General features: G+C 42.7%; 1 protein-coding gene across 1 annotated transcript in view; it reads left to right on the top strand.

Annotated features, from left to right (window-relative positions):
• thsd7ba (thrombospondin, type I, domain containing 7Ba) overlaps positions 1 to 24,559 on the top strand; it is a 901,507-nt gene that overhangs the window by 748,817 nt on the left and 128,131 nt on the right. Inside the window, exon 23 of the mRNA XM_043694069.1 lies at positions 10,772 to 10,917. Coding sequence (XP_043550004.1) covers positions 10,772 to 10,917 — 146 coding nt within the window. The remainder of the gene's footprint in view (positions 1 to 10,771; positions 10,918 to 24,559) is intronic.

The raw sequence follows: 24,559 nt of genomic DNA on the forward strand, positions 1-24,559 counted from the left end.
TGATGTAACTGAAATTATACATTGAAGAATTGATTGTCTGTGTGTTGACCAATTCTTCAATGTATAATTTCAGTTACATCACACTGCAAACGTTTGCTATAAATTAAACTTGTTGGACTATAACCTGGTGTTGTGTGATTTTTAACTTAATATTAATAGGTTGTAAGATGTGACACACACCAACATTTAGACAAGGTGCTTATGGAGCCATGGTATGCCATGATGGCATCTGGCAACTGGCAACATGGGCAAGGCCCCCCTCCTGCAAATGTCTGTGCCACCGTGCCGCCCATGTGTAATAGCTAGAAGGAAGACAATTTATCCCCTATCCTTCTAAAAAGGCCAGTATTTTACCTGGAGGTAGTTACTTTGCAACACCTCACACGCAAAAGATTAATGGTGAATTCAATTTCATTAGCTTGAGTCGCCCTGCCGTGTCTTTCTGGCCTCTATAGCATTGATTGGGTTGGGACAAGGCTTGCACTTCCACGTGGCAGAAAATCCCATCCCAAGAGGTGCCAGCCCATCAAATGGTTGATAGTTCTCCTAACCAGGTGGTGCCACTGGGAACAATAGCCATTGCTGTAACTACAGCAAATGTCCAACAATAGGAAGCTATATAACTGGAGTTTCTCTAGAACAAACTTGTTAAGCCCTGGTTAGTGAAATGAGGGATTATGTTCTGCAGTGTCAGAAGGGAACATGCGGGAAAGGGTTACACTATTAGTAAGGCAGACTTCAGTTCTCCATTAATTAGTTACCTTACTCAATGCTGTACCGTTGGGAGAAGTGACCCAATGCTTCTCATCACTGGTACAATAGCAGTGGAGATGGTAGGACATAGTGATAGTGTCTGATTCTATGCCAGCCCAGTCTCTGTGGTGATGTAGACTTCCCCCCCAGAGACATAAAGATCTACAGCATACAGAAAGGCCCATTGGACCATTGAGTCTTTGCCAATGAAAAAGAACAGTCACCCAATTATTCTAATCCCAGTTTCCAGAACTTTGTACATAGCTTTTTATGTCTTGGCATTACAAGTGCACATCTGAATACTTCTTAAATGTTATGAGGGTTTCTGCCTGTACTGCCCTTACAGGTAGTGAGGTCCAGTTTCCCTCCACAGTCTGGATCATTGATATGTTCATCAAGGGGAAAAGTTTTTTCCTGTCCAACTGGTCAACCCCCCTCATAATTTTATAAATCTCAATTATTTGCCCTTTCAGTCTCCTCTACTCAGAGAAAAATAACCCCAGCCTGTTCAGTCTGTCTTCATAACAAAAACTCTCCAGCTCAGGTAACATCCTGGTAAATCTCCTCTGCTCTCTCTCCAGTACAATTACCCTCATACAGTGTGACTGTTACCTCCTTTACACAGTAACGACTGCCAAACTGGGAAATGTTGGAGATGTAGCCTGCTCTATCCTGGAAGCAGTCTGACACTGAGAGGTTGGTGGCTGTGGTTGCCTACACAGTCAATAGCAGCTTTCTCATTCTGTGCTCAGGCTATGTTATAGCAGCAAAAGCTGGCAGATTTCTGTGTCTGCATCCTTTGTAAAATGGAACTGATGTGCACACTGCTCCAGAAAGACCCATTTGGGTAAGATTTTTTGCTGACTTCTCTTCCCCCTCTGTGGGCTTTTCCTCCTCAGTGGTGCCTTTCCTGTCTCTTGCTTTCTTGCCCAAGGTCCCAAATCCCTGATGACTACAACACCATCTCCAGAAACAACATGATTCCTGTTGACTTCAGCAACTTTAAGGAGGAGTCGAAAGCTCATGGCGCCTCTCCAAACCCACTCTGAACCAAGTTTAAAAAACAATCAGCATCTATCCTGAAAGTATTGATGTTGCCTTTAAAATGTTCTTGTCAAGGGTCCTTCCTGCTGCTGTACGCATTTAAGAGAGTGCATTAAATGAAATGTTGAGGTTGAAAATTGTAGCTTTGGTGCCAAATCAACATTACACACTGAATGTTAGTACTCTCTATCTACTGTTAATAACCATGCTACCAACTGCAGCAAAATGATGCCAACTTTGGATACTGAGCTTAGACCTGAAAAGTACCTGTAGCATCAAAGCTCTGGATGTTGTGAAGCCAGATTTTGTAGATTCTGAATCTATAACTACACTATAGCACAAGGACATTGAAAACATTTCTGATAGACCTCTTTTCTTTAACAGCTGCCCTTATCTGCATTTGTGGAAGTAATAAATTTCACTGAGAGTGTGATATTCCATTCAAGTTATTGTTCCAATAGTCTTCATGACTCAACCAAACCATGTAGTGGGCATCAAACAATTGCTTAGTTCGAATTGAATACACTATATTGACATTTATCTTTGAAACTCAAGAGTTAATTCAAGTTTGTTTCTGATTTCAGTAAATGTCTTCCCTCTGTCACTGCTTTCCTGTTGTTATGTTTAGTCCTAATTCTCCAACAGTATGACCACCTATGGATATGATATGAATAATTCAGGAATACATTGTGTGAGGTTTTTAGAATGTTCAATAAAAGCACACTTTAGATTCTAGGCTGGTCTTGATTTACTTCTTCAACATTTTAGTACAGGCTGTTTGTCAGCTGTGACCTTACTGCTTGATTTTCTCTTTTAGCCTGAAGCTAGCAATACAGAAAAATATCTTTATTGATAAATCTTCTAGAGTGGATGGACACATCGAATGCTTGGTATATTTGTGTTTTGAAATACATAACAAATACATAGCAATAATTTTTAAGGACCCTCAGAAGAGCTTGGTTTTAGTACTGAACACTAAAGTCAACACTTCAGTAATCTGTTCTCTGGAGTGCCCACCTCACTCTTGTGAGTGGCCATGAAACTGGAAGAGGTTTTCAAAACTAAAATCAAACCTAAGTGTTGTCATGAAAATGTTACTTCTTAAAAGACCTTCAGATTTTCATGCTTGATGCAATAACCTTTATTTCCCCATTTGTCCCCAAAAAGATAAATTGTAAATTTGCAATTAACCCAGAGTGAGGCAGAATGGTCATAGTCCCAGTTTAACTCCACTGGGGAAGGGCTGCTACTATTATATGTTTGTCAAGCCCATCAAATGACCAGCAGGATTTTTTTTCTTGCGATTAAGGACTAAAGCTGAGGCCCTTGCATCTCCTGAGAGATGATGGCCATTTAGAACACATTAACGTCAATTCACTATTTAAGGGCCTCACATGTTGATGGATGGGAAGGCCTTTTATGAGCCTTATTGCCCTTGACATAATTGCTGCAGAGGTGTATTAAAGTGCTAATATTTTTCTCTGCTCCTGCTTATAATGCTGAAATAAATGCACAGAGGGTAGGATCCTGTCACCAAGTCACCCTGTATTTGCTTGTGCACAGTACAGTTGCTGTGACCAGGCAGCTTGGAGTCAGTCACCTGAACTGAGGAGATGCTAGTCTCCTGGTTATGTATATTTTTAAATTTTCTTCCACACTACTGCCTAACTGTAGTAGTGCTTATGTTTTCCCCAGCATCCATGTTGTGTATGGTTCAGTGTAGGACACAGTGAAAGACAACAGGCATACAAATCTTTATTCAGTTTCCACCACCAGGAAGAAAGGAAACACCTGATCTCCCCTGATCTCCTCTCCTCTCCTCTCCTCTCCCCTGATCTCCTCTCCCCTGATCTCCTCTCCCCTGATCTCCTCTCCCCTGATCTCCTCTCCCCTGATCTCCTCTCCCCTGATCTCCTCTCCCCTGATCTCCTCTCCCCTGATCTCCTCTCCCCTGATCTCCTCTCCCCTGATCTCCTCTCCCCTGATCTCCTCTCCCCTGATCTCCTCTCCCCTGATCTCCTCTCCCCTGATCTCCTCTCCCCTGATCTCCTCTCCCCTGATCTCCTCTCCCCTGATCTCCTCTCCCCTGATCTCCTCTCCCCTGATCTCCTCTCCCCTGATCTCCTCTCCCCTGATCTCCTCTCCCCTGATCTCCTCTCCCCTGATCTCCTCTCCCCTGATCTCCTCTCCCCTGATCTCCTCTCCCCTGATCTCCTCTCCCCTGATCTCCTCTCCCCTGATCTCCTCTCCCCTGATCTCCTCTCCCCTGATCTCCTCTCCCCTGATCTCCTCTCCCCTGATCTCCTCTCCCCTGATCTCCTCTCCCCTGATCTCCTCTCCCCTGATCTCCTCTCCCCTGATCTCCTCTCCCCTGATCTCCTCTCCCCTGATCTCCTCTCCCCTGATCTCCTCTCCCCTGATCTCCTCTCCCCTGATCTCCTCTCCCCTGATCTCCTCTCCCCTGATCTCCTCTCCCCTGATCTCCTCTCCCCTGATCTCCTCTCCCCTGATCTCCTCTCCCCTGATCTCCTCTCCCCTGATCTCCTCTCCCCTGATCTCCTCTCCCCTGATCTCCTCTCCCCTGATCTCCTCTCCCCTGATCTCCTCTCCCCTGATCTCCTCTCCCCTGATCTCCTCTCCCCTGATCTCCTCTCCCCTGATCTCCTCTCCCCTGATCTCCTCTCCCCTGATCTCCTCTCCCCTGATCTCCTCTCCCCTGATCTCCTCTCCCCTGATCTCCTCTCCCCTGATCTCCTCTCCCCTGATCTCCTCTCCCCTGATCTCCTCTCCCCTGATCTCCTCTCCCCTGATCTCCTCTCCCCTGATCTCCTCTCCCCTGATCTCCTCTCCCCTGATCTCCTCTCCCCTGATCTCCTCTCCCCTGATCTCCTCTCCCCTGATCTCCTCTCCCCTGATCTCCTCTCCCCTGATCTCCTCTCCCCTGATCTCCTCTCCCCTGATCTCCTCTCCCCTGATCTCCTCTCCCCTGATCTCCTCTCCCCTGATCTCCTCTCCCCTGATCTCCTCTCCCCTGATCTCCTCTCCCCTGATCTCCTCTCCCCTGATCTCCTCTCCCCTGATCTCCTCTCCCCTGATCTCCTCTCCCCTGATCTCCTCTCCCCTGATCTCCTCTCCCCTGATCTCCTCTCCCCTGATCTCCTCTCCCCTGATCTCCTCTCCCCTGATCTCCTCTCCCCTGATCTCCTCTCCCCTGATCTCCTCTCCCCTGATCTCCTCTCCCCTGATCTCCTCTCCCCTGATCTCCTCTCCCCTGACTCCACTCCTCTCTCTTATCCACTCCACTCCACTCCTCTCTCTTATCCACTCCACTCCTCTCTCTTATCCACTCCACTCCTCTCTCTTATCCACTCCACTCCACTCGTGTTGATGGACACCACATGCACCTTCTCCAGGGACACCCTAGCCAGGACTTCCCTGATTGGCTCAAGTTAACAAGTCCGATCAACAATCTTGAAGTTAATGAGGTCAACCTGGTTCCAATCACTATAAGTGCTCTATGATATTTTATTCTTTACCGCTCAGTTCAGATGCAGGAATTGTACAGTGAGCAGGTCACCTCCTGTCTGCACAGCTTCCATCCACTGTCTACAAGACAGGATTGTGATGGAATACTCCCCACTTATCTGGCTGAATGCAGCTGTAAATACACTCCTGCCATTGAAGCTTGCCAACATGCAGTACAAAGCAGCTGCTTGATTGGCACCACATCAATAAACATTCACTCCTTACACTACAAGCTCTCAGTAACAGCAATGTGTACTTGATTAAGGTTGCTTAGACAGCACCTTCAAAACTACATTATCTTGAAGGGCAAAAGCAGCAGATACATGGGAATACCACCCAAGTTCCCTTTAAGCCATTCATCATCCTGACTTGGAAATGCATCTCTATGCCTTCGGATCACTGGGTCAATGCCCTAGCTTCTAAAGAAGAGTCATGTTGGATTCAAAATGTTAATTCTGTTTCTTTCATCACAGATGCTGTCAGAACTACTGAGTATCCCCAATACGTTCTATCTTCATTATCTCTCTAGGAGTCTACATCTAATGGCCTGCCACTGTTTGAGAAGGCAGATCACCACTTTCTCAAGGGCAATCCGAGATGGTCAATAAATGCTGGCCCACTCGGTGAAGTCTGTGTTTCCCTGAATAAATTTAGAAAAAAAGATTGTTTCAAAATAGATACTGAGCCATGTAAGGTAATGGCAGGATAACAGCTTGACCAAAGAAATAAGTTCTAGTAAGTATCTTAAAGGACAGTGAGGTAGAGATTTGCAGAAGAGAGGGAATTTCAAGCAAATGCACTATTGTGTGAAACTATTAACTGAAACAAGACATGTCAATGGTGGAGGAGTTAAATTCAGGGATGACTTACAGACCTAGAATTAGATGAATACAGATATTTCAGCGAGTTGCACAGCTGGAGGAGATTACAGAGACAGAGGGCATTCAGGTCATCGACGAATTTGGAGATAAGGATGAGAATTTTTTATATCAAGGCATTGCTTGAGGTCAAATAATGTGGGTCAGTAAGCACAGTAATGATAGATGAATGGGACACTTGTGTAAGTGAATCTGCAGCAGGCTTGGATCACCTCACTGAAACAAAGAATAAAATGTGGTGAACAGTCAAAGTTGTGTATTGGAGTGGATGAGTCCTGAGACAGGCAAAATTGCATAATGTTACTACCTCAAAGTATTTTCTTCGCCCTTGTGTAAGCAAGCTATTTCAAAAAAGTAGAAATCTCTGAGTTTATGGGAAATTTATTGGTGAGGCTAAAAAAAAGGCAAGCAATTGTGTTTTAAATCTTCAGGATAGTAAAACTAATACATAAAAAAACAACAAATGTTCTGAAGTAATTTGGTTTGGCATATTGTATAATTGTTCCTTCTAAATTTCTTACTGCTCAATTGAAAAAAAAAGACAGAGAAAAGAAACCAAGTATTTTCTTTTGAGCAGTTAGACTATGTTTTAACAAAAGAACAAAGAACAGTAGAGCAGAAAAACAGCTGCTTTGGCCCACCAAGACTGTGCCAACACATGATGTCTTTCTAAACTAAAAACATTTTGTCTCTACGTGGTCCATATCTCTCTATTCTCTGCCTATTTATGCATTTGTCAAGATGCCTCTTAAACATTGCTGTGGTATCTGTCTCCACCACCTCCCCTGGCAGCGATTTCAGGTACTTAACATCTTCTGTCTAAAAAAACTTACCTCTCATATCTCCTTTAAACTTACCCCCTCTTACCTCAAAGCTATGTGGTATGTTTCACTTGACTTTAGTTATCTGCTTTATTGTTTTAGGTGGTCAGAAGGCCCACCTTTCAGTCAGAAGGCCCTGCTGCAGTAAGTCAAGAACTGCCTCTGATATCAGACCAGTGCTTGGGTACAATCATTCATCCATTTAAAGCAGGTCATGGTCAGGGTCAGGTTCTTCTCCTCATACGGTTGAGGAGCCGAAAGTCAGACACCCCGCCATGTGTCTTGGCTCTTTCTATCATGAATTGTCTTATCCTGGAATTACTAAAAAGGAGGAATTCAGTGAGACAAAGTAGGTGAGCACAGCTGTTAGTGTGGGTGCAGGAGGGGGGAAAGGTGGAGAGATGTGCAATGTGAGTGTGTCGGCAGTTCAGAGGCCACGCAGGGTTAGTGACATTGGTGAGTTAGGTGGATGGAAGTGGGTGAGGGAAAGTGTTGCAGGCAACAGTGAGAGTAATGGAGCATGAACCTTGGTGGGAATTGTCTGTGAATATGACGTAGCAGAGAGAATATAGTGACACTTTCTCTAGCAGAACAGAGAAGGTTGTTGACCTTTTTCCTACACTGCTTGGTTTTCATCCAGATGGCTGGAGACATCCCTAACCAGGTGGCCATCTTGAACTAGGTTGCTAGGGTCTGATGTCATGGTCTTCTCTGTTAGTCTTATAGGAAAAACAATGCCCATCATCTGGATCACCCCATCGACAATCTCCTCCAATTTCTGCCAAACTGCTATGTCTGGGGCAAAGGTCAAAACCTATGCAGGACAGTGTCAGACTGACAGTGCTTGACTGGATGTAAAACAACCTTTTAAAGATGACACTGGCACGAGGGATCCTGAGGTATCCCAGTAGTGGCAAGTACTTCTGGTTAGAGTGAGTAGGAGAATCAGGTGAGCATCAGATGATGGAGGTCTCCACAGGAGTGTGGAGGACATACATTTGAGATTACATCATCAGAAAACACAAGGCCTCACAGAGATAAATCCCCCATGAAATTCGACAAAAGATGCCACTTTGCCAAAATATGCTGATATTTAGCATCCTTTGTATAAATGTCAAAGGAAACCTGCTGCCATATTGTTTTAAAATCTCAACAGTATCAGACTAAACTTGTAAAATGATATCAGCTAGCTGTTTTTGGAAATTCAAAAAGCACTGACACCCAACATGAATCAAATAGCTTAGAGACTGTTTCTTCAGTGTCAAAGGCAATGTAAGCCTTTTTTTAAAATGCTGCACATAATAGTGGCATAAAACATAGCCTGTGTGATATATAGTATTCAGCATTTCACAGTCATAGAGACCTAAATCTGTAATCACTGCAATGACCATTGCAGGTCTTAATTGCTTGATGCTCAGGTTGACCAAGAAACAAGCCTGCATGTTAAATGTCAATGCATTGATCTAAATTTTGCAATTAGTGATGAATCAATAAGATTTACCTTGAAGAAAGTTATTGTAGAGATTGTTTTTATTTTACTTGTGGATTGACATGGGAAAAGGACTGTTTTAAAAACCAAGGATAATGAAAGGGATTGTTGTATTTTTAAAAAGGTTACCTGACACCTAGTGTAAGTGCACTCTAAACAGCTATTTCATCAATCATTAGGGGTGGGCTTATTGCAGATGAGCTCAAGTCAGGGAACAGATCTGAAGGGTCATTTGGCCAGCCAGAAGAAGCTGATTACTCTGTTGAGTTCTGACCAGTAGTTGATGCTAAAGGCCTTCAGTCTTCCAACAACCATGTGATAGACTCTCGGATAGCTGAACAGCTACGAGTAAATAGTCTAGCCAGAAGACCTTCAGACCTGTGGAAGGGGAGATCTGTTCTTTTGTTTGCAGTAAAAATTGCTAAAACCTGAAGAGACACAGTTTATTTTCCTTCCTCAGCTGTTGAAAGCCGAGACTTTCAAACAGTACATCAGATACTATAAACCCAGTTACTCCATGCCTCCTGCAAGCAGGTCGCAGTACCTGAAAGAGAGGTTAAGGAGCAACAAGTCCTGGCAAGCCAAAAGGAGCAGCTTAACAAATGCTTTTGACTGTCTTCTCCAGTTTCTCCTTTTACCCATAATACCAATGTTTTCTCCATCTGTATGCATATCTATGGAGTACTTATAAGGGAATTAGAGTTTTAAATAGTAGTTTACATGTCAACAGTTCTTACTAACTTGAAAGGAGGGAAAAAAATTACAAGGATGCTGTCAGGGTTGGAGGGTTTGAGCCATAGGGAGAGGCTGAATAGGCTGGGGCTAGTTTCACTGGAGTATCAGAGGCTGAGAGGTGACCTTATAGAGGTTTATAAAATCACGAGGGACATAGATAGGGTAAATAGCTGAGATCTTTTTCCCAGGGTAGGGGTGTCCAAACCTAGATGGCATCGGTTTAAGGTGAGCGAGAAAAGATTTAAAAGGGTCATAAAGGGCAATTTTTTCATGGAGAGAGTGGTGCGTGTATTGAATGAGCTGCCAGAGGAGGCTGGTAAAATTACGACATGTAAAAGGTATCTGGATGGATACCTGAATAGGAATGGTTTAGAGGAATATGGGCCAAATGCTGGAAAATAGAACTAGATTAATTTAGGATATCTGGTTGGTATGGATGAATTGGACCAAAGGGTGTGTTTCCATGTTGTACAGCTCTATGTCTTTGTTTATTTGTAATGAGTTGTAATTCTTGTTTAGTGCAGATAAATGGTCTATGCTTTCTATCATCCTGAACCTAAAAAGACAGTGAGTTGGGGGAATTTTGTGAACTTTGATAAAGATTTTAAAATCTGTGGTAATTCTGGAAATAGCAAGGCTTAATTTTCAGCATGATACCTAGTGAGGTATGACACTATCCACAAAGATCTAGTGATCTTCATGATGTTGCTTTCCCCTTGTTGAACAGCAGCTTAAACTTGGCAATGAATCAAAGGATGAGTTGATGTGTCATAGTGGTGGTGTCAACAAGAAAGCAGACAATCAAGCAAACAGAAATAGTAACACACCCAAAAACCTGGAAATTAACAATAGTTGAAGTCCTGCACTTTTACCACCATTTATTTACAAGAGCTGATCCAAAAAAGTCAGATTTCATTAAAAAATAAAATAAAGATACACAGACCTGAAAAGCAAAACTTCTCTAAAATGTATGAATTTTTTAATCAATGTCAACAATTTTAACTTTCCACATAAAAAGAATAGCTTTTTGAGTTCATTGATGGTGTTTAACAATAATTGGGAAGTTTGTATTTTGTTAAACTCAGTTTTGCCTCATTTAGCAAAATATAACTTTTTCCAGCGTTTTAGTGATATAAGAGTGGAAGTTCTCATCAATCTATATTTGCAATAAAGAGTACAGTCTGTGAGAATGTTTACAGTATATTTTATGAAGGAGTGCAAACTCATTGTCTACAGCTTCTAGATTTTCATGTTGTTCTGCAGATGTCCAAACTCTCAAAATTGTTGTCAGTTTCAGATGGTGAATGCAGACATGCAAAATACTTGCCATTACAAACAAAATGCTTTGCTTTCAGACTTAACATAACCACTAGCTATTGTTAATATTTTAATCATTTTCTGTCTTCATATGTATGTTTTGAAAGTGGCAGGTTTGTCCAAATTTGCTTTATATATGTGTGTGTGTTCCAGCATTAAACAAATTTGACACACTGCCCAGTATAAAAATCATTCATTTACTTTTTTAGGTCAAATGAAGCGTGATAGGCGTGTACTACAAAAGACCCAGGGAGAGGGAAGACCCTGTTCCTCTCAGCTGGTTCAATACCGGCCTTGCCTTAATAAGCCATGTTATAGCTGGGATTTTAGTGAATGGTCTCCTTGCAAAGTTGAGGTAAGATTCTCACATTTTTATAGCTTGTCTAGGGACTGCATAATTATTCTGTGCAGGCATATATGGTTGCAGCCTTTGATAAATGTAAACTGTTGCTGAAAAGAGGAAGGATATTAACAAAGGATAAAATTAGTGTCTTTTTTTATTCACATAGGCTGAAGCTAACCCTTCTCTTACAAATTCCATACCTTAGCATTATTTCTCTCTAAAAGGTGTGAGCTACAGACTGATATAAATTACCTACCTTAACTGACGGAAGATTAAATTTATATGAGGCATTCAAAATGTCAGTCTTTGTGTTCTAGCTGTCTCTCTTCATCTTCTTTCCAGAATTAGTTGTTTGACATCAGCACAGCATTTCTCTCACAAGATCCAATCAGTATACAGACAGATGTTACCTAAGTAGTTTGAAAAAACAAGTTGTTTTCCTTTGTGAGTTGAGTTCAACTTTCCACTGGAACCAATAGATTTGCAGATGGATGAAGAAGAGTACCCAAATGTGGGAGCATGCTGCTAATGTATTACCAGGGTTAAACCAGTAACAGTTAAAATTTCCAAACCCTTAATTAAATATTTTGCATCAGATTTTACATTTGATCATGGAAAGGAGAATGTAGATTTCTTGAAAATGTCTGGAACAAATGTCAGAAATAGAATAATAGAAACCTTACAATGTGGAAGCAAGCTGTTCAGCCCATCGAGTCCACACTGAATCTCTAGAGGGCACCCCACCCAGATCCACTCCCCTATCCTTGTAAAGATGCATTCCCCATGACTAACCCACCTAGCCTGCACATCCCTCTACAGTATGGGCAATTTAGTGGGGCCAATTTACGTAAGCTGCACAACTTTGGACTGCTGGAGGACACAGGAGCACCTGGCGGAAACCTACACAGACACAGGAAGAATGTAAAAACTTCATACAGTCACCCGAAAGTGGAAGTAAGCCCAGGTCCCTGGTGCTGTGAGGCAGCTGAGCCACCATGCCAGCCCCACTGAATACAGTGGTCCAGATACAGATAACAAGAAAAATAATTAATTTTGAAAAAATTTAAATTTTGTACTCAATGCACCTGGCACCTAATGCTATACATACTTGATGTTGAAAGATATCAGAGATTAAATAACCAAAGTTCTGGCCACAATTTCACAATCCTACCACAGTTTAATATTTGCATTGTTTGAATAATTTTTAATTTGAATTTCTGCTGGAACATATATTTTCACTAATTCAAACTGGAAATCTACAATTTCTCAACTTGCTTTTGAAATTCCACTGTGAACACACGTGGTTAAATGTTCAATCGCATTTTGAGTTTTGTAAATAAGTGCATAAAGTGCAAGTGTAAAAAAATTAAAAGCAGGGATATCCACATGAAGAGGTAAGGAGTGGATACCAGGAGCTGGAAACAGGAATATGATGACCTAAGAGTCCTAGATGGCCATGCATTTGATTGATGGCTCCAGACTTTTCTCAGAGAAGTCAGAAGGTCCTGTTCCACAGGGCAGGAGGAGGGGACCTAAACAAGCAATTCTGGTCAAAGGTCACAAGGAAGATCAATGGCCATCGGTCACTTGAAGAACTGCAATGCCAGAAGTACATCAATTACCATCTTCACTCCACAAGGGTGAGTACTCCACAGCTTGGTTCCCTTATTACGCAGAGCTAACCATATCAGTGGTAATTGGGTGAGACTGCACTATATCCAGTTGAAGAAATAGATGCTATTCAAGAAAGAGGTAAAAGTCTGGCTATTTTGCAATGTAATTTCAGAGTGGCCAGATGTTGAATGCTTTCAAATGCGCCCAAAGCGAACAGGTCAGAAGTTGTTCCTGTTATTTTGGGATGATTAAAATTCTTCTTCCTGGCATTCTGAAACAGCTGATATTCCACTTCTTTGTTCCTTCAGGGAATCACAATGGGAAATAAAGAAGCCAAACTAATGGTAGAACACCACTTCTCACCTCTTAATGCCATTAGAGGAGAAAGGTCTGGAGCTAACAGTGTAGCATGCTGTCTGCTCCATTGCAGATGGTGAAGCAGGGCTATAGGGTCAAGAGGGTATCTACCCTAATGACTAGCCATGGCCTTCAATGAACAGAAGTGATTGTGTTCCTATATCCTCCAGTGTGTGTGGATTGATCAGAATGCAAACCAATTCTAGAGAGTTACATTTGGAAGTGCAGAACCCTATGATCTCTGTTTTCTCAATCTGTCAATCACAAGAACAGAAAACTGACACCTCCAGGGCACAGTTATTTAAATATCAGAAGGTAGAGTGGGAAGATGCCTCAGTGGATGCAGAGTCGCATCATTCCTTTTACACTCTCAACCAGTTCAGATACTCTTTCATTGGTGGTTGTGTACTCGAGCTTAGGTTTGATGTTAAAACCTTGTGAAAAAATCACAAGCTCTGGAGAAGCCAACAGCAGGCTGAGAAAGACATGGCCATTAATACTCGGAAGACAGTGAGAAGCCAGGACCATGCTGAATCCAGGCTGATGATATGCCTATGGGGTTGTCACTAAAGCGGTAGATGCTGGAAATTCAGCATCTAACGTAACTGTGCAGGAGCTGTGAATGCTGCCAAGTGCCACCAATTTTTAAACAACCAGAGGATGATCACCAAGTCCTCTTAGGCCACTGGGCAGCTAAGTCAGCAGCCTTCCTTTATTGCAGTTGGTAGTGAAAGTGAATCATGACATGGCAGCACTCCGAAAAGAATACAGAAAATACACTAGACAGACCACGGCTTCCTGAATGAATAAATGCTTGTAGTCATCTATGTTCACCGTTGTTTGTAATAAAGGTGTTATTCATTTTCTCAGCATTTACATCCACTCCTAAATTACCTCTGGAATCCAAAATGTAACAAAGTAATGACCAATGTCAGGAGGGCTAACCAAGACATCCATTTGTACCTTGACGAACTGAGCCAAAGTTTCCAGAGTCATTGTTGCAATCCCCAGGTGCAAGGTGTGATAAACCCCATGCATGTAGCCATTGTGGATCCCACAATTTAGCCAATAGATTTCATTTACAAAGGGATTCCATTCTATCTTTGTGAAACTAATGAGTAACCACAGCTAACACATCCTGCACATGTGTGCTCAGTTCCCTGGCCTCTGCAGAGTGGGGATAAGAAGTTAATTGGAGATAATAAAGAAATGATAGAAGAAATGAACAGATATTTTGCTTTATAAAAACTGAAAGAACTGCGGATGTTGGATATCAGAAACAAAAACAAATTACTGGAAAAGCTCAGCACATCTTGCAGCACCTGTGGAGAGAAATCAGAGTTAAACTTTCAGCTCCAGTAACCGTCCTTTAGAACTTCCTCAGAACAGAAGTATTTTGCTTTGGTCTTCACTGTATATGATCTGAAAAACTGTTCCAACAATATCTGCAACTCAGGAGGTGGGAAGGAGAAAGAAGATCACAATCACATGCAAGGTGATACTAGGTAAATTATAGATTGTAAAGTCTTCAGGTCTAGATAGACTTCATTGTAGAGTAGCTAATGAGATAGTAGATGCATTGCTGTTCATTTTCCAAGATTCTCTTTTTCAGGAAAGACCCCATCAGACTAAAAAGTAGCAAATATAACTCCTCTGTTCAAGAAGGATGGAAGCACAAAACAGGAAACTACTGACTTGGTGTTTATGTTTGAGAAAATGTCAGAATTGATTAATAAGATATTATAGTTGTGTACTTAGAATAGCTCAAGGTAGTTGGAAAATGTCAACATGATTTTGTCAAATTGAAATCTTGATCAATTTATTGGAGTTCTTTGAAGGAGTAACATGTATTGTGGATGAATGAGACCTTGTAGACATACTGTTTTGTTTCAGAAGGCAATTAACAAGATGCCACACCAAAGTTTATCATGGAAAATAACGATAATGTTATAGGGGATAGCATATTTAGCATGGACAGATTGGTGCATTGGCAGAAAACTAGGAAGGTACATAATACATCTTTTCCTGATTGACAGGATATAATGAGTGAAGTCCCACAGTGAATTGTGCTGGATCCTCAGACTTATACCCCTTTACAACAATTACTTAGATGAGGGAAACACAGGCATTGTTACTAAATTTTTCAGAGGTATGAAAGTATGCTTTGAAGAAGACATACAGAGGTTGCTGATGAAATGGATTGAATGGGTGAATGGGCCAAATTTAGCAGATGACAAATAATGTGGGACAATGTGAAGTTCAGTTTAACTGAAAGAATGGAAAAGCAGAACATTATTTAAATGGAGAATGACTGCAGAAGTTTGAAGTGCTGAGGAATTTATAATTCTAATTCATTAGTCACAAAAATTAGTATGCGGGTACAACAGGTATAGCTTGTAATGAGTGAGTATATGGGGCGGCACGGTGGCACAGTGGTTAGCACTGCTGCCTCACAGCACCAGAGACCTGGGTTCAATTCCCGACTCAGGCAACTGACTGTGTGGAGTTTGCACATTCTCCCCGTGTCTGCGTGGGTTTCCTCCGGGTGCTCCGGTTTCCTCCCACAGTCCAAAGATGTGCACCTCAGGTGAATTGGCCATGCTAAATTGCCTGTAGTGTTAGGTAAGGGGTAAATGTAGGGGAATGGGTGGGTTACGCTTCGGCGGGTTGGTGTGGACTTGTTGGGCCGAAGGGCCTGTTTCCACACTGTAAGTAATCTAATCTAATCTATATTGCTATCCTTTATGACTTTCTGGCTGACAATCATGTGGACTTTTCAACATGAATTGTTGCAAGCATCAGGTTTCAATTTATAAGACAGGTTATCCAGATCATAAAGAGACTTTTACTAAAAGCTCTCATTGTTGTACATTGTACTGAATTTGAAAATAGCTTCATAAAGAAAACTGGTTTTCAGGCTACAGATAAACAACTGTTTATATGTTGAAATACTCTTCTAACTGGGTAATAACTCATAAAACTCTGCAGAATATTTAGGATTGTGTTTTTTCTGACTCTTCAAAAAATAATTCAGTTCCTTCAGTTCCAATGTTTTAAACACTAGTGAGGATGAAACACAATGTTCCCAACATACAACTTTTCTCCTTGAAGAAAACTGACATAGCTTGAAAATGTAGCTCTGAAGGATGTGGGATATTTCAATGGGTTTATCTACTGATGAACAGAACTGAGGGGACCAAACAGATGTTAGACTTGTCTCTCACTTTTGAAGATTGCTGGGTTGAAGCAGCTTCATAGTTTATAATTGAAGCTCACATGTTAAGGGCTGAGTTGTAATGGATAGCAGCAGGTTAGAAAGTAGGAGGATGCACAATGACCACCTTGTCCCTGCCCATTTCTGCTCCCCTCATCACAATTTCATACATTGCAAGGGAAGTATTGCTGTGGTCACCTGCTTGTGCCTGAATTGAAGCTTCCAAGTTGGCAAATAATGCCCAGTTAACAGCTTCCTCCTGGTGGAAAAAGTGAGGACTGCTGGAAAAGCACAGCAGGGCAGATAGCATCCGAGGAGCAGGAGAATCGAGGTTTCGTGCATAAGCCCTGATTCTTGATGAAGGGCTTATGCCCGAAACGTCGATTCTCCTGCTCCTTGGATGCTGCTTGACCTGCTGTGCTTTTTCAGCACCAAACACTCGATGCTGACCTCATCCCAATGCCAATATTGAATTAAATTGGATTGATTTGTATTGAATTGAATTGACTTGACTTGACTTGAATTGAATTTATTGTCACATGTACCGAGGCACAGTGAAAAGCTTTATCTTGCGAGCAATACAGGCAGATCACATAGTTAAGTAGCATAGATAAGTAAATAATAGGTAAACAGCAGCAAAAGCAAAAACACAGGTACAGGTGAATGTTAAGAGTTTCTGAGTCTATTCAGTATTCTAACAACTGTAGGGTAGCAACTGTTTGGAAACCAGCTGGAGCATGTGTTCAGGCTTCTGTACCTTCTCCCTGATGGTAGAGATTGTACAAAAACATTGCCAGGGTGGGATGGATCTTTGAGAATGCTGGCAGCCTTTCCTTTACAGTGGGCTGGTAGATGGATTCGATTGACTGGTGGAAGAGGCTGGCACTCAACGTGCAGGCTGGCAGGTTTACCTGTGTGAGCAGCTGGACAGTTTAAATGGAGATGGTGCCACTTGCCAGGCTCCAATCAGAGATCTCTTCACATAGTTTTGCCTCTCTTTGTAACTGTCCCTTTCGCCAATTCCCTTTCTAACATTCACCTTCTCTCGCTGGGGTCTGTCAGTTTGGCCCCAATCACATCCTGGATTTACTCAAATGTCCAGGAAAATATTGAGCATCACTTTCACAGCTGCAATACACTGGCCACAACTCCTGGTTGATATTACCAATGTGTGGAGTTACTGGCCTCTGAGTGGCTAACAAGTCTATTATATGATGCTTCCTGTTGGAGACAGACAGAAGTACTATCTCACATGACTTAGAGATTCATTGCCTGCAAAATTAGCCACACCACCGTGGGCGGCACGGTGGCACAGTGGTTAGCACTGCTGCCTCACAGCGCCAGAGACCCGGGTTCAATTCCCGACTCAGGCGACTGACTGTGTGGAGTTTGCACATTCTCCCCGTGTCTGTGTGGGTTTCCTCCGGGTGCTCCGGTTTCCTCCCACAGTCCAAAGATGTGCAGGCCAGGTGTATTGGCCATGCTAAATTGCCGGTAGTGTTAGGTAAAAGGGGTAAATGTAGGGGAATGGGTGGGTTGCGCTTCGGCAGGGCGGTGTGGACTTGTTGGGCAGAAAGGCCTGTTTGCACACTGTAAGTAATCTAATCTAAAAACCTTCGACATTCATACTGTGGTGTGGTGAGCTGGCCATTTTGTGTTACCAAGCCCGAAGACTAAATGTGTATGGAGAGGGAGGCCGTATTGAAATTCCAGCAGGACAAAGCATGAGTCAGAAGCCACAAATTTGCAATAATTAAAAACAAGTTTCAAAAAATTCTTGAGACAGAAGATGGCTAAATTGTGGGATTCTTTGCTGCCAGAATTGAAGCAGTGTCTGCAAATTGTACCAATGTGAATTCTATCATTGTTTGAAAAAGAGAAATGTTGTGGGCAAGAAGGAGAGTGAGGTTTGACAGCAGAATGTTTTTGAAGGAAGGCATTGGCATGTACTTGCTACATTAAGTGACTTGTTCCTGTGCAAAAGTATGTGATACATCTACAAACCTGTAGAGGAGGGGAGAAAATTCCCAAAATAATGGGAGAGGATAGGATTGGGTAAATTTAATCAAAAAGGTAAAAACAATGACTGCAGATGCTGGAAACCAGATTCTGGATTAGAGTGGTGCTGGAAAAGCACAGCAGTTCAGGCAGCATCCAAGGAATTCCCGAAACGTCGATTTTCCTGCTCCTTGGATGCTATCTGAACTGCTGTGCTTTTCTATCACCACTCTAATCCTAAATTTAATCAAAAGACAAGCAAGACCTGAAAAGCAAGCTTTTTTTTTATCAAGAATAGTCAATTAAAAAAACACTTCAATTAGCACCATTTTGCTTTTTTTCACCAGCTTGTGGCTCATAGCATACCTTGTAAATTTTCATTTCTTGCAATGGTTACTCGACATGACAAAAAGACTAAATGATTTCATCAAGAGTTTGGGAGTAATTTCATCTGAAAGAATTGGTGGGTTCAGGTGGGATGAGAAGTTCATGATTGCAAAGTTTCACATGTCTCCAACTTTAAAAAAAAGCAAATAATTGCAGATGCTGGAAATCTGAAATAAAAACAGGAAATGCTGAAGTAACAGCAGATCTGGCAGCATCTGTGGAGAGAGAAACAGCATTAATGTTAATATGATGACAGAACACAAAGAATCATAATGACTCGAAATATTAATTCTGCTTCTATAACATAGGACATCAAACAATACAGTGCAGAACAGGCCCTTCGGCCCTTGATGTTGCGCCGACCTTTGAACTAATCTAAGCATTTCCCCCTACCCTATCCCATCATCATCCATATGCTTATCCAAGGGCTGTTTAAATGCCCCTAATGTGACCTAGTGAGCTACATTGGCAGGCAGGGCATTCCATGCCCTTACACTCTCTGAGTGAAGAACCTGCCTCTGACATCTGTCTTAAACCTACCACCCCTCAATTTGCAGCTATGCCCCCTTGTACAAGCTGATACCATCATCCTAGGAAAAAGACTCTCACCGTCCACCCTATCTAATCCTCTGATCATCTTGTATGTTTCTATTAAATCTCCTTTTAGCCTTCTTCTCTCCAATGAGAACAGATCCAAGTCCCTTAGCCTTTCCTCATAAGGCCTTCCCTCCAGACCAGGCAACATCCTGGTAAATCTCCTCTGCACCTTTTCCAATGCTTCCACATCCTTCCTGTAATGGAGAGACCAGAACTGTACACCATATTCTAACTGAGGCTGCACTAGTGTTTTGTACAGTTGCAGCATAGCATCATGGCTCTGGAACTCAATCCACCTACCAATAAGACCTATCTTAACAGCACTATCAACCTGGGTGGCAACTTTTAGGGATCTATGTACATGGATATCAAGATCCCTCTGCACATCCACACTACCAAGAATCTTTCCATTGACCCAGTATTTTGCCTTCCTGTTATTCTTCCCAAAGTGCATCACCTCACATTTATCTGCTTTGAACTCCATTTGCCAACTCTCAGCCCAATTCTGCAGATTATCCAAGTCCCCCTGTAACCTACAACATTCTTCCACACTGTCCACCACTTCACTGACTTTAGTGTCATCTGCAAACTTACTAACCCATCCACCAATGCCTGTATTTAAGTCATTTATAAAAATGACAAACAGCAGTGGTCCCAAAACAGATCCTTGTGTCACACCACTAGTAACCGGACTCTAGGCTGAATATTTTCCATCAACCATCACTTGTTGCCTTCTTACAGAAAGCCAGTTTTTAATCCGAATTGCTAAATCACCCTCAATCGCATGCCTCTGCATTTTCTCCAATAGCCTACCGTGTGGAACCTTACCAAAGACTTTATTTAAGTCCATGTTAACCACATCAACTGCCCTACCCTCATCCATATGGGCAGCACAGTGCCACTGCTGCCTCATAGCGCCAGGGACCCAAGTTCAACTCCTGCCTCGGGCAACTGTCTCTGTGGAGTTTGCACATTCTCCCCGCGTCTGCGTGGGTTTCCTCCCAAAATCCAAAGATGTGCAGGTTAGGTGAATTGGCCATGCTAAATTGCCCATGTTGTCAGGTGTAGGGGAATGGGTCTGGGTGGGTTGCTGTTCGGAGGGTCAGTGTGGACTTGTTGGGCCGCACTGTAAGTAATCTAATCTAATCAAAATATGCTTAGTCACCTTCTCAAAAACCTCAATGAGGTTTGTGAAATGCAACCTGCCCTTGTTGACTATCTCCAATCAAGCTGTTGCTTGCTAGATGATTATAAATCCTATCTCTATCATCCTTTCCAAAACCTTTCCTACAACAGATGTAAGGTTCACTGGTCTGTAATTATCTGATTCATCTCTGCTGACCTTCTTGAACAAGGGCATAACATTTGCAATCCTCCAGTCCTCTGTTACTAAACATGTTGACAGTGATGACTCAAAGATCAAGGCCAAAGGCTCTGCCATCTCCTCCCTACCTTCCCAGAGAATCCTTGGATAAATCCCATCTGGTCCAGGGACTTATTTACTTTCACACATTCTAGAACGGATAACACCTCCTCCTTACTAACCTAAATCCCATACTGAGCCCATACCTCAGTCTTCTCCTCTGTAATATTCTCCTATTCTTGAGTGATAACAGATGATAAATATTCATTTAGCTCCTCTCCAATCTCCACAGGATCCACACACAACTTCCCACTTCTGTCTTTTACTGGCCCTATTCCTACCCTACTCATCCTTTTATTCCTCACATAGAAAGGTTTAGGGTCCTCCATTATCCTCCCTTCTAAAGACTGCTCATGTCGTCTCCTTGCTCCTCTTAACTTTCTCTTTAATTTCTTCCCAGTTAATCGGTAACTCTCCATCGCCTCATCTGAACCATCTCATTTCAAAGTCACATACGCCTCCCTCTTCAGCTTAACAAGAGATACAATTTCTGTAGTAAACCACGGTTCCCTTACCTTATCACTTCCTCCCTGCCTCAAGGAGACACAATATCTGTTCCTTGAACCAGCTCTACATTTCGATTGTCCCCATCCCCTCCATTTTGCTATCCCATTCTATGCCTCCTAAGTCTTGCCTAATCGCATTATAATTGTCCTTCCCCATCTATAAGTCTTGCCCTGTGTGCCCTGTATCTATCCCTTTCCATCACTAAACTGAATGGAACCGAATTATGGTCACTCTCTCCAAAGTGCTCACCTACAACTAAATCAAACACCAGGCCTGGTTCATTACCAAGTACCAGATCCAGTGTGGCCTCCCCTCTTGTTGGCCTTTCAACATACTGTGTCAGGAAACCCTCCTGCACACATTGGAAAAAAAACTGATCCATCCAACAGATAGAGTTATAGCATTTCCAGTCAATGTTGGGGAAGTTAAAGTCCCCCATAATAACCACCCTGTTCCTTTCACTCCTGTCCAGAATCATTTTGCCAATCCTCTCCTTCACATCCCTGGGACTTTGCGGAGACCTATAAAACACTTCCAACAGTGTTACTTCTCCTTTCTTATTTCTAACCTCACCCCATACCATCTCAGTAGACGGGTCCTCGTTAAAAGTTCTTTCAGCCACTGTTATACTGTCCTTGACTGGTCTTAATGAAAGATCTAAACCCTACCACCTACAACCTCCATTCCTGACTCTGCTCTATCCATGTCTCCGAAATGGCCACCGCACCGAAGTCCCAGGAACCTATGTGTGCTTCAAGCTCACCTACCTTATTCCGGTACCGCTGGCGTTGAAGTAGACACACTTCAAACCAGTTTGCTGTCTGCCAGCATACTCCTGTGACTGTGAAATCTTGTCCATGTCCTCCGTACTGTTATCCTCCTGTGTACTGGAATTACACCTCAGGTTCCCATCCCCCTTCTGAGCTAGTTTAAACCCACCCAAATAGCACTAGTAAATTTCTCACCCAGGATATTAATGCCCCTCTGGTTCAAGTGAAGACCATCTTGTTTTTCTCTTCAAAGATCCTGCAAGACCAGCTGAGTTTCTCTGACACTTTCAGTTTTATGAATTTGGCTGGTTGGCAGATCTTTAGCGAAATAGGCAGCTGTAAGAAAGTGAAGTGGGTTAGCTCCATTAAGGGGCCTTTATGGAAGGAGCAGCCCAAGTATATCCTTCACACTCTGCAAACTAAGCTGCTTCTATTTCCATGGTTACAAACCACACTCAACCTCCCCATCCTTGGCAATTCTGTTCTTACCACATGTCTGTTTTCTTTTAGCCCACAATTTCACACTTTTTTTACCTCTATCTCCACCAGAGATGATTTTTTCTCTTTCAACTGTACTTTTGCTTGCACATGCTCCTTCCCCATGAACTTACCTCCCTATTCTACCCCTGATCCCGCATAATTTTTACCACCTTTCCCACCCTCCCAACCCACAATACTCAAATGAACTTTCCTCCTTTGGTCATGCTGTTTCCCCACCTCCATGATGGATTCCCGTCATCTGAACTTTTTTCCCTGACCACTACTTCTCCCTGACCTTGATTTCCACTCCTCTAGAGTGCTAACCATGAACTACTTTCCCCACCCCCAAACAAATCTCTCCTCTTCTCTAGCCTCGACCAGATCTCTTACCCCAAAAGTGATCTCCTCACACCCTCACTCCTATCCTCATCTTTGCTCCAAAACCATGATCTTGTTAAATAAATATTTCTCACCAATGATGTGGTCATTATCTCTGAAAAGATTTCATTCAGATGCAGCAGTAATAACAGCTAACTGCATTCATATGCCACCTTCAATGTAGTCAAAGGACCAAGTTGTTTCACAGGAGCAGTATGAGATAAAATTTAACACTTAGCCGCATAAGATGATGTTGGAACAGATAACAAAAGCTTAAGTAAAGAGGTTTTTAAAGGGGTTATTAAGGAGGATAAAGAAGCAGAAGGGTTTAGAGAGGTAATGCTTGATGTTAGAGTGTAGGAATGAAAATGACAGCTGTCAATGGTGGAACACTTAAAGTCAGAACTGTATAAGGCCTGGAGATATTGTTGCTACTGTCATAATCCAGGAAACTAGATTCAAATCCCACAAGGACTAATGGTGGATTTTGAATTCAGGAAAATATCTGAAATTAAAAATCAAATGATGACCATGAAGCTATTGTCAATTGCTTTTAAACCCAAATGGTTGACGAATGACCTTCGGAAAGATTTCCTTTATAGAAGGATACCTCACCAAATGCAGCCTAACTGTAACTCCAGACCCATAGGAATGTGTTTGACTCTTAACTGCCTTCTCGTATGGCCTAGCAAATCACTCAGGGTGAAGATTTTGGAAGGTCGCGAAAATGGATGGGTTTAAGTGGTGAAGACAAACAAGGCTACAAAGAAAACAAGGATTAGGACTGTGGTTAACAGTGCTGCCTCACAACACAGGGGACCTGGGTTTGATCCAATTTTGTGTGGCTGTCTGTTTGGAATTTGTATGTTCTCCCATGTTTGTGTGGGTTTCTGCTAGTCGCTCATTACCTCTCACAGTCCAAAGATGCATAGGTTAGGTGGATTGGCATGCTAAATTGCCCTGTAGTGTAATGGGCAAGGAGGTTTGGAGGGTTGGTCCAGATTTAGAGTCATACAGTCATAGAGATGTACAGCATGGAAATAGACCCTTCGCTCCAACCCTTCCATGCCAACCAGATATCCTAACCCAATCTAGTCCAACCTGCCAATACCTGGACCATATGCCTCCAAATCCTTCCTATTCATATACCCATTCAAATGCCTTTTAAATGTTGCAATTGTACCAGACTCCATCACTTCCTCAGAGGTTGGGAAGAAGATTGCAGGTCAAGAAGGCGGTGCTGAGTCTGAGGGTTGGGTGTTTGAGGACGTGGCTGAAGAGCTTCAGGGTAGAGGAGATGACCTGGGGGGTGCAGTGAGAGAGGGACTCACTGAGATCCTTGTAGAGGGAGGAGAAGAGCTTCTTCAAAGGATGAATGCAGATTTCTCCAGCTTTCTCATTTCCCCTCCCCCACCTTTTCTCAACTTTACTAACACATTCCACCTCAAATTTACCTGGACCGTCTCAGACTCCTCCCTCCCCTTCCGAGACCTCTCCATTTCTATCTCGGATGACCAACTCAACACGGACTTTTACTATAAACCAACTGACTCCCACAACTACTTAGATTACACCTCCTCCCACCTTGTACCCTGTAAAAACGCCATCCCATATTCCCAATTCCTTCGCCTTCGCCGCATCTGCTCCCAGGAAGACCAATTCCAATACTGAACAACCCAGATGGCCTCCTTCTTCAAAGACCGCAATTTCCCCTCAGACGTGGTTGATGATGCTCTCCACCGCATCTCCTCCACTTCGCACTCCTCCGCCCTTGAACCCCGCCCCTCCAATCGCCACCAGGACAGAACACCACTGGTGCTCACCTACCACCCCACCAACCTCCAGATATCTCGTATCATCTGCCGTCATTTCCGCCACCTCCAAACAGACCCCACCACCAAGGATATATTTCCCTCCCCACCCCTCTCA

The sequence above is a fragment of the Chiloscyllium plagiosum genome, chromosome 7 (genome assembly GCF_004010195.1).
Source record: "Chiloscyllium plagiosum isolate BGI_BamShark_2017 chromosome 7, ASM401019v2, whole genome shotgun sequence".
Taxonomy (NCBI): domain Eukaryota; kingdom Metazoa; phylum Chordata; class Chondrichthyes; order Orectolobiformes; family Hemiscylliidae; genus Chiloscyllium; species Chiloscyllium plagiosum.